At 39.2% G+C, this 11771-nt stretch overlaps 1 protein-coding gene across 2 annotated transcripts in view; it reads left to right on the forward strand.

Annotated features, from left to right (window-relative positions):
- Window positions 1–8729: 8729 nt before the first annotated feature.
- Window positions 8730–11771, forward strand: part of c9orf72 (C9orf72-SMCR8 complex subunit) — a 17263-nt gene continuing 14221 nt past the window's right edge. For both annotated transcript variants that reach the window (XM_088434089.1, XM_088434090.1), the window contains exons 1-2: window positions 8730–8892; window positions 11249–11742. In XM_088434089.1, the coding sequence (XP_088290215.1) occupies window positions 11296–11742 (447 nt within the window). In that variant the 5' untranslated portion in view covers window positions 8730–8892; window positions 11249–11295. The remainder of the gene's footprint in view (window positions 8893–11248; window positions 11743–11771) is intronic.

The raw sequence follows: 11771 nt of genomic DNA on the forward strand, positions 1-11771 counted from the left end.
TTGATTGATCAAAGATTCAAACTCAGCACTTTTCAAATGTGAGACGAATGTGCCAACCTCTACTTTAAAATGATTTTCATTTATACTACATCAATCACTCTGTTATTAAACACAACATAAACCATAGATAACAATTGGGGAACGTTCTGTGCGGTCAGTATGATCAGAGTACACTGTGTGTGGGCAATTATAGAACTCGTCTGTGAGGAGGGCAACTCCTTCCTTTCAAATGGAAATGTTAATGCCACACATTTTATTATAACTTCCATGTGGGGTAAACTCCTCCCGTGCATTATCTCAGCATTTAGCCATGCCCTGGTCAGAGCCAAGCAGCACTCAGCTTATCCCAGTGGAACTGCCCCATTAAAACACGGCTTGTGGCAAGTGTCAGCGCACACCACCGTGTGAAAGATGAGAGCAATAACAGAAAAAGGAGCATATCACACAGCATCAGAAGTAGGCCTCAAGGGGTGAGAAGTGAGTTGATACTGTAAGTCACGTGTGCTTGGAGAGGTAAAAGAAGGTTCAGTATGATGTCATTTCACACACTTTCCGCTTAAGTAATACCAGACTATGCTAGGAGCTAATAAAGCTTTACCCATGGCACTTGGATGTGGCATGTACGAAGATAGTGAGTGATGTATGATAATGAGTGAGGCCTCTAGGTATGCAATGTGAAGTTAGCTGAGGCACTTTATATCTCCCAGTGGAAAACAAATTTGATTGAATCTAGAATTGATGCAGAATTCAATGTACTGTAAAATACAATAACGAACCATCCATGTAAGATATGAGAGAGAAGCATGTCATAACATATAACTGAATCACACCTGGAGTTAACTGCTCAATTTACTGTTGCTGCATTACGATGGCAAGTAAGATGTATTATTATTCGTGATTAATTTGTGTTATGGCTTTTGTCTCCCACAGACTTTAAATCACATGAGCAGAAAAGTAAAGCAAGGTGAAGATGAATTCAAACTGTAATTCTCCTTACAACAAGGCTAGTAGGTAGCTGTAAACAAGTCTGCCTTTTCTCTTTTTTTCTGCGATGTTCATGGGGAGGAGTTGAGTACATTTTTTTGGTGTTCAGTTGGGCTAGCCTCTGGTAGTCGGAGTTATGCTTAGAACTGGATGTATTTATCTGTAAAATACAAATGTGAGCCATTTGCAGCATACTTGGATATTATGGAGAAAGTGATATTCACTTTTAAATTATTGAGATTCCATACAAAGTGCAAAAAAAAAGAAAAGAAAAAGGACTGAAGAAAAAATGAACTTGTTTTACAAGAACCTACAAAACAAATAAGTATAAATCTTCTATTTGGTGGTAGCTTAATGTCATTTAACACTGAGAAGCAGAACGCGCTGCAAAAGGCAAAACACACACAAACACACCGGTAAAAACGCGCTGCAAAACGGAAAGACATTTCCCCAAACGGAAACACGCACCGGGTGAAAACACACTGCCAATGCCACAACACGTTTCCCAAAATTGAAACACACACCAGGTGAAAACCAATTGCAGGTTGTGATTCTCAAATCAGAAATGCGCCAGGAGAATCACAATCTGCAGTTGTTTTTCACCCGGTGTGTGTTTTCGTTTTGGGAAACATGTTGTGGCATTTGTGGCGCTTTTTCACCCGGTGCATGTTTCCTTTTTGCGAGGCATTTCCATTTTCCAGCGAGTTTCCGTTTGCAGTGCGTTTTTACCGGTGTGTGTGTTGTGCCATTTGCAGCGCGTTTGCCCCAGTCGGCCATGTTTTTTTCCCATATACAGTAAAAATAGTCACCACCTGGCTTAGAGTTTGGTCTGTTGTAAGACTTGTTTCTGCAATGGCAATTGTTTTTCAAATACCGTCTATTATTGCAATGCAACCAGCATGAAAAAGGAGAATTCCCCCTGTTTGGCAACCTTTTACTTGAATTGCTTCTACGAATAAAGTAAGTTAAAAAGAAAAAAAAAGCTACATTCATGTAAATGTGACAACCGGGGAGTTGAAAAAGTACTTACCTTAACAAATATTTACAGAATGAAAATGTACAAAACTGTACACAAATTACATTGATTAACCATTATATTAAACATAAAAAAACTTTCAACAATTCAACTATTTTTTACAGCTTATATACAGGTTACAGGTTAGTCTAAAACAGAAAAAAATAACCAAGTGCTGCATCAAAGTGCCTGAAAAAAAATTAATATTTGTTTTATCCACAATTACACTTCATTTGACAAAAACAGTCCCCCTCATGGTATCACCTCGTGCCTCCCCAAGAGGGCCTGCACCACTGTTTGAGAAGGACTGGCATATGCTAACATAAAGCAAACGGAAATACCTGGCACAAACCAAAATATTAACGAGCTAAATGCAACTGCGGCCGGAGGCAGCATCAAAAGCAAAGATCAAGCCAAACAAAGCACAAATGAGTGAACAGTTATAGGGAGACCTATTTCAGTTCGGAAACATCATTATTTCGTGTGTGGCCCATGTGGCATGGTACCAATTGATCCACAGAACCGGTACCTTGCGGACCTCTGGTTTGGCAAGCATTGCAAATATAAAATGGGAGTAAAACGCAATAGTAGGCATGTGTCAGCTCAGATTTTGTGAATTTCGGCAGCTGTTTCATTGTTGTGTACAACTTCATTCTGTAGTTAAAGAGAATTTCACCTGTTTGGAAACATTTTAATGTGGCTTTTAATTTTAACTACAGAAAAGAAATTCTTTCAAAATGAAAATAAATTATCCTTATAAGCATGTGCTGTATTTTGTTTGGAAGGAAACAAATTTGTATCATTTTCTATAACAAATAGCTATAGAATTCTCAACACTATTGAAGTCTTAGGCTTCCGCACTACTTGATGAAGCCATAGAGCAAATAAAGCACCATGTGGCTTTGATCCATCTGCAAATCAATTCGTTGCAAAGTTTCTTTGCTTCTTGATGCTTCATTTGGCCATCACTACACGCTCACGGTGCGGCATTGTTATGTCTGGGCATAAGGTTCTTGTTTTTAAGAACAGGATCTATACCTTTTAAAATGAGTTTCTATCTCGCATAATATATACCAAACACAAACCACCGCCAATACTTACAAACTATTCGGCAAAAGACTAACAAATACAACAGAATTTAAAAGAACGAAATCAGAGCGCAGGTTGCTAACAGAGGTAAGCAAGGAATAGTTTAAGGGGTCAGGTGCCTTATTAAGGCAGCTGATCGCTGATTAACTGCAGGTGTGTAGCCAAGAGAACTGCCCACCATCACTCATTCTTCCGCTGAGGGAGGCGACAGAAATACTCACAGGTTGAGAGCACAGACAAGACATCGACAAGGCACGCAGCAACGTATGACGATGCCAACAACCCAGCTCAATTTTCAACCCGCAACCACTCGGTGCAGGGAGCACTCCACTTCTCTGTTTTTCTTTTCTTTCATTTTGTTTCACCCTCCATTTTACATCCTCTTTCCTTACTTCAAAACTCGTCAATGAATCTCCCAAGTTGATGCACCCCAATGAGCGAAGTGAAATGATCAGAAATTAAACCAGCACACTGTAAATATTATTCAACTGGCACTAGTTATATGAACATCTGCAAAGCACCTCATGACACCCATCATGCAAGAAAATACCACCATATGGCATAAACATAAATCCAAGGAGGGGTGATAAACCTGGAGACAGAAATATTATTTTGGCAATTTGACTTGTGTCATACATGAAAAACACATGTTTTGAAAAAGCAGCATTTGGTCCAAATTTGTGCAGCCAAGTCCACTTTGAGCTGATTTATTGTGTTGATGTTTGTTAGCTGAAACTGCTTGTGCCTGGCCCTCACCCTGTCAGAGTAAACAAAGAGTCACACTTACATGCGTATGCATATTTTATGAGGGTGTTAAGAAAATATGAACACAGGAGAAAATGATTATGGCCAAATAGCAAAGGCAAACGTTTAAAGGCATAGTCAGACGAATAAATAATTGAAATCCCCTCTCACCTGATGAATTGAGAGTGATGACTGCAGCATGTTCATCCCTTATCATGTTTCTTTTAAGGAACATATCAATTGTAGACATGAGTAATATTTTTGTTTGCATGTTTTTATAGTGGTTAAAAAAAATAAGCAAACAGGCATGCTGTTTTGTTTTATTTTCTCCGCAGTGTGTACGTGGTACGTGGCTGCACTTTCTGCACCTGAAAACCCTAACCAATCAAAAAGGGGCATGACACACAATATCTGAAGCAAGATGAGACAAATAAAGGCAGAAACAGAAAGACAAGTATTTTGTGCTGCACAGTGATTTACACTTTTCAACAAATTGAGGCCAATTCTATGACCTTGGGTATTAAATGAAAGTTTGGCTTCCAAGCAGTCTTTTGATTTTAACAGTGTTTGCAAAACTGAGTTAAAAACATATGGTCTGAAAATACCCCTGAAAAGGATTTATTACCCTTCACATGTCCTAAGTCATGTAACCAGCGATGCATCTTAACTAGTTAAGGAATCAAAGGGGAGTTAAACCGTTGAGACAAGCATGTGTAAAGTCCGGCCCGGGGGCCAAATGCGGCCCGTGGTGAATTTCCATCCGGCCCGAGGCCTGCGTCGCATGGAGAATTAATACATTGGGCAGCAGCAATTGTTCCTGCGTGTGCTAAATGCTGCCATCTATAGGCTCAGTTAGGAACAGCAGATTAGTATACGAGTACAGTAATTGACTTTATAAGCCCCTAATTTTCTAAAATGGCGACAATCAACATAAGGAGGAAAGTTGCGCTGCAGTGTGACGCAGAGAGCCGCGGTAAGCGACTGCAGCTTTCTCTCGCCAACTTTTACCGACAGCTGGATAAGGTTTAAGTTCCGAGAGATTTGAGCATTTGGTAAGAAAATGCTAAACTTGTTCGGGTCTACGTATTCCTGTGAGAAGATATTCTCGGTTATGAATTTAAATAAAAGCTGTGTGAGGGCATGGCTATCGGAGTCTCACAAGACATCTTGCGCATTGATACTACTGCCATAGAGCCAGACCTTATTTTAAATGAGTCCTGCACTTGTTGATATGACTATTACTTGTGTCACGTCGAGGCATGGCGACGTGAGGTGGTGGAGGGAAAGGGGCTCAAAACGCAGGAGGACGGAGAGGGTTTGCTCAAACAAAAATGCTCTTTTAATAATAAAACAGGGCAGGAAAAGCAGAAGACAAAAACTTGACAAAGTAGCAAAATAAATGAGGAACGGAATAACTCACGAGACTAAATGGGACTACGGGGAAAGACTGGAGGACGAGTACAGAGGCACAGGGAACACGAAGTGACAAGGTACAATAATCCGACAAAAGCAACAGAGGAACGGCGGTTTAAATACATGAAGACTAATTACTGAAAACACACTACAGCTGGACGGGGACAGGAAGCAGGTGAACCGGATAGGCTAACCCGAGAGGAGCAGAGGCACACGGACAACAGGTGGACAAGATAAAACTAACGAGACTGAGACAAAGGCAGACGCAGGGAAAAACAACACGAATGAATGACGAAATGAACCAGGAACTACTGAAACTAAATCCAAAAACCCCAGACAGAACGTGACAACTTGTTCATTTCTCTGTTATTGTGTTTATAAATTCTATAAATATTAAACTGACGGGGTGAGATTTTCTTTTTTTTGTTTCAAATGTAATTTGCACCTAAGGGTACAATTACTTCTGTTCAACTGTTACAAAAACGTTAAAGTGTTAAAAAAAAAAAAAGTGAAGTTAAGTGAATATTCAATTTCAATATTTAATGTCTATTCAATTTTTATAAACATGTTTCAAATTAACCAAAACACATGCTTAAGATAGCTGAAATGAAAATAAAAAATGCCAATGTTAAACACAGAACAGCCCGCTGAAATGTATCTAAATGAATTGCTGTTCTATGTAAAGAACGCCCGCCAAGGTTGGCCCCCCTACATTTTTAACACACCAAATCTCGCCCCCTTTGCAAAAAGTTTGGACACCCCTGCTTTAAGAGGTCCACATGACAGAAGTCCTTGAAATTAGCTAAAAATGAGTCACAGTGTGTGACCCTGGGTTTGAAAGCATTCAGGGTTTCGGTGGAGGTTTTGGTTTCCACATATCATCACGATAAAGGTTACAGTTAGTCTAAAACAGGAAAAAATTATCAAGTGCATCAAAGTGCCTGAAGCTAAAAAAAGACCATTCTTATTTTATTGCATTTACTCTTCACGTGACAAAAACACAGCCTTTTCCCTGCCCCCCAACACACACACACACGCACACAGACACACGCCCCACGATTTGAGAAGCACTGGCCCAAGTTGGTCTCATCACAAAATGGCTTCATGCCAAACAGGTAAAACACTATAGAAAACTACTGCAACTCTCCAATTAAGGAAAATAACCAATTGGTACAGTTTTAGGCTCATAAACCTGAAGCATGTGGCCATTTTTTTTTCCTACAGAACAATTTTTGAAAGTATTATATATAGTAGTAGTAGTAGTAGTAGTAATAGTATAGTATTATAGTAGTATATTTGAAAGTATATCCCTCTATTCTTGAAATGTGACAAAATCCAGTTTTGGAGGCACAAACCCTGTCATTATTTGTGACTTAACAAATGTGTTTTGATAATCATAAAAAAGTGAACCAAATTATGGTTACTTTGTGTCTTTCTTTAAAGTCTAGATACATGAATGATTCCTGGTTTATAAAACATTGAGAAAGTTGTAAATGTTCTTAAAAAATTGAAATATTGATTGTTAACATCCAGTGGGCTTATTTTATGCAGCAAGTAAAGTTTTGGACTAGTTTCTAAGTTTCTACATATATAACATGTCAAGTTCTGTTTGGATTTGGTGTTTTTTTTTTCCTTTTTTTTTCTTTGCTGTTGTGGGCCATCAGCCTTTTCTGGTTCTGTGAGTTGTTTTTTTTTTCATGTTTCTGAATTCATGTTTCTTTTCATGTTTCCGAGTTCATGTTTCTGAATAAAAATATGTAAAACACACAAATACCAATTCCAGTGTTTTAAGCATTTTATGTAACTATGCATCCTCTGATCCTTCCATTTTCTATCGACTTATCCTCACAAGGGTCGCGGGCTTGCTGGTGCCTATCCCAGCTTACTTCAGGCAGTAGACGAGGGTAGTGATGGGTCCAGCAGCACCGATGCGTGTGCCGAATTCAGAGAACAATCCCCGAGTCGGTGAGTGTACTGCTTCAAAATGATCACGTGACCAACGCATGCACTCATTGAACTGCGTCGACACAGAAAGAACTGTGTTTATAAGGAAGCGCGTCTGTCAACACGACGCAACCGCTGAAACGATCCAAATCTCATGGTTGCTTCACGGTCTTGTGAGCGCGTCATCACTCCCAGCATTCCAATAATTCACACATTGCAGATATTTCTCCCATAATTTCATAATTGTCGAACCAATTCACCATTCATTTCCAATGGGAGACAGTCACATTCGTTGTCATTTAGACTTTTTTTGTGATGCACAGAGAGGCTCCTTGGTCCGGTGGTTAAAGTACCGGACCAACGCGTGCCGAGTCAGTGGTTGAAATCCAAAAAGTCCATTGACTTACATTGGGCGAATTGACATTTAACTACAAACATTTACGTCAAAAGTTTATTAAATTTGACACTCATCTCATTCATTGTATTTAATAAGAATCTGTCATAATACCTCATTTGTGAGGTCGAGTGACGCCCCTGGTATACACTCGTCAGTGGGTTGCCTGGAGGGATTAGTAACGTCCAGCAGGAGTCAGTATTTGATGACACAATTTTTACACAGTATCAACACATCGTGTCAGTGTGCCAACACACTCTATAATCCCTCATCAACCCATCACTAGACGGGGGACACCCTGAACTGGTTGACAACCAATAGTAATTTTATATAACTACCATCACAGTACCTTGTTGCACAAGCATTTCATTTTTTGTTTTGTTTTGTAAGAATGATACAATAGTGTCCTACATTCTTAATACACATTGCCCAAATGTCAAACGGAAATGCAATATGATTTTATCCAAAAGATGTCACCATACTGAATTGTGTCAAATGCTTTGAAACTCGGACCCATTTCGACACAATTGTCCCATTGATGCAGTGTTTCAGGAAGCAGTGTCGTGATGCTCGAAACGGATTCATGTGAATGGTTCGCATTACTGACCCATTTCAACACAATTGCTTCAGACTGATTCAGTGGACCAAAAAGCTTTGATTTCTCCATCACTAGCTCAAGAAACATGCAATTACGGATCAGTTTGTGAACGTCACATGACCAAACCCATAAAACAGGTGAGTTGTAATTGTTCCTTAACGTGACAGAACGTTTCATGACAGAACATGGAAGTGTTATTTTTTTTAATTAAAAGTATTAATTACATATGAAAAATTATTTATTTAGCAAATTGATTATAGACAAAATAGTATCTTTTAACTGCTGAAACTTGCTAAATAAGTAAAGAATACCTTGACTTGTACATGAAAAATAATTTAGTGGTAAAATAAATTATACACTAAACATCTTTTTTAAATGAATGAATGAGTATCCCACTAGGATTCCGGTACTCTTCTGCGAATTGGTTCGATAAAAGGACATTTAGAATGCTGGGGTCGTCATCATCATCATCCCGTAGTCGGTCACTAGAGGGCGCTTGGGACCGCTTTTAAATAACATGACGATTACGTATCAGGAAGTATCTTCATTACAAGTCCACAACAGAATCCGTGCTGGTCAAGCGTTATAAGGTCTGCGTTTCCATTTGACTGAAATAACCCCCCAATGAAAGTTGAGAAACATTTAGCTTGCGCCACAGTGTAAATTAAACTTCAGTAGAACCGCACGGTGGTGGTCAGAACGACGAAAGGGGTAAGTCACTACGGATTATATACTGTATATTGTGGGATATCATGTTAGCGCGGCTAAATTAAGCGTCGCCACAATATTAAACGAGTGATGTTGCCTTTTTTATGTTTAGAGGGACAACAGTCGGCACAAAATCTTTAGATAGTTCGTTCTTTCTATTAGTCCTTTGTTATAATATTTCCCACCTGATACGATCTCTTTTTTTGTGATGTAATTGGCAATAACGGGTCTACAAAATTTAATAAAATGTAACATTCCCACAAAGCTGACGTGTAGTCGCACAAAGTCGCTCCTAAATTTGGCAAGCGGTTACTCTCTGTAATATAAACTATGGTTCTAGAAATAAAGTACCGGTCAAATGATTGGAAACACTCTCCTGAATTGTGGACCAGTACATCGACATTATGAAGGTCTATAAATGAAATTCACATCCATCCATTTTCTAGAGCAGGGGTGTCAAACTAATTTTATCGTGGGCTACATTGTAGTTATAGTTTCTGTCAAAGGGTAGAAACAACTGTCAGGTCGAATATATTTTCAAGTTTGTCACACACTTAACTAGTTTTGAAATCAGAGGTCAGTAAAAACTACAAGAGAGAGATCGGGAACAAAAACCGTTGTTTTTTTTGTTTTTTTTGTTTTTGTTTTTTTTCTTCTCTAAGACCTCTTAAAAGACAACTTGAAAATTTGGTATTTTTGTTGGAAATTTGAAGTCAAATCAGCATTTCACAGGGTACATAATATTATGTTTCTGGCCAGATCTGGCCCCCGGGCCTTGAGTTTGACACGTATTCTAGAGAAGTGGTCCAACCTTTTGATCACCACGGACCAGTCAACGCCTTAGATTTATATTGCGGACGGGCCCCCATCCTCCAGTTTGCGGACGTCATTCTTCTCACTATGTATGGAATATCAACAGTGGCCAGATCAAGCGAAATTTCACCTTTCGCGCAAAGTTAACATTTTCCGTGTCGCATCGCAACAGCCAATCAACTTCAGGAACATTCAACGGCTCACGCAGGGGACAGGAATGAATCATGTCGGCCGCTTTGCGGTCACCAGGAGCGATCCAACACGGCCAGCTGAGCTTTCAATACAAAACAAAGCCAAGCAAGAGCACTCACCTGGCTTGTAGAAAGGCACAGCATTTGAAAGTTCTCAGCAATGCTCTTCTTTCCGGCTCTACCGTAAAGTGCACAGCAAGCTTGCGCCACTTGCGAACTGGTTGCCCGCCAATTGCAGGGCACACTGAGACGAACAACCGTTCATGCACCCAATCACACCTCAGGACAATTTAGTATTTCCATTTCACCTGCCGTGTATGGGCCCGGAGGAAATCCACTCTTGCTCAGGGAGAACATGCAAACTCACAGGAAGGCCGGATCCAGCTGGATTCAAACTCAGGTCCTGTAAGGCGGACTTGCAATTCATTGCGCTTCCCTGAAATTCACATATTCATTTCTACTAGGAGCAATAAAAAAAAAAAAATATTCAGATTAACAATAAAAAAGACACCTTTTGCCCAAATAACAGATTTACAATTCTTTTTTTTTCTCTTTTTTTTTCCTGTCAGTTGTATTAGTTTCAAGAGCGTGAGTGTTTACAATTTCAAAGTGTTTCCAAAGTTTTGACTGGTACTGTGTGTTTCTCATTCCATCATTATTCCATCAATAAGTGAAACCAAACAGTTGGATCAATTAATGTGAACATCAGGTCAAGGAAAAGCAGTCACTGCTTATGGAGTCAAACACACAAACAATATATATATATATATATATATATATATATATATATATATATATATATATATATATATATATATATATATATATATATATATATATATATATATATATATATATAAATAACTGTATATATGTATGTTAGCTGAGTTTTTTTGTCATATGCATAGTAACACTACACAATGACATTTTTATACTGTTCACTTCCCTGAGTAGACTTACATTCCACATGATAGAGCAAATAATATAGGCAATAAAAAATAGTGATAGGGGAATAAGGGCAGTGATAATAAAACACTTGTAAAATAGACTCACATTCTGAACATATGGAGTCGATGGAGTGAAAGAAAGTACATATGTAGTCCAAAATATGTAGCTCGCAGCTTTCCTGCACTGTGCAGGATTTGTAAAGTGCATGCAGTAAAGTGACCGAAGTTATTGAATTATTTTGGCTTTTTTTTTTTTTTTAAATCCACATACAATAATGAGCTAAGGGAAAACATTTAGATCCAGTCTTTCAGGGCAGAAAGCAAACATCATTACTTTGGCTGTAACATGTAGCAACTTTTATGTTCACATTGATTTATGTGGTTTATTTTGATGTTTTTACATTTCAGACTGATCATTATCCAGCCTTTCCGAAGACTGAAACATTTACACCTAAATGTCTTCTGGGTGTCCACCCCAGTCACCTGCTGTGGCAAAGTCTGAAGTAGTAATAGAGGGAGAATGCCCACTGCTGGCTGCCACCTTTGCTTACTGGGACAACATTCTTGGTCCTCGGGTCCATTACATCTGGGCGCCAAAGGGTGATCATGAGATGTTCCTCAGTGACGGAGATGTGACGTTCTTGGCAAATCACACATTAAATGGAGAAATTCTGCGCAGTGCAGAGTGTGGTGCAGTGGACATGAAGTTTTTTGTCCTCGCAGAAAAGGGCGTCATTATTGTGTCCCTTATCTTCGATGGCGAGCTTAAGGGGGACAAGAACACCTGTGCCTTGTCCATTATTCTGCCACAGACAGAGCTGGCCTTCTACCTGCCTTTGCACACCATTTGCGTGGAGAGGTTAAAGCATGCCATCCGCAAGGGACGTATTTGGATGCAAAAGGTACCTTTGTCACTTGAAATGATCTTTTG

Source organism: Hippichthys cyanospilos, chromosome 14 (genome assembly GCF_059441005.1).
Source record: "Hippichthys cyanospilos isolate Australia breed blue-spotted pipefish chromosome 14, RoL_Hcya_1.0, whole genome shotgun sequence".
In the NCBI taxonomy this organism is placed as follows: domain Eukaryota; kingdom Metazoa; phylum Chordata; class Actinopteri; order Syngnathiformes; family Syngnathidae; genus Hippichthys; species Hippichthys cyanospilos.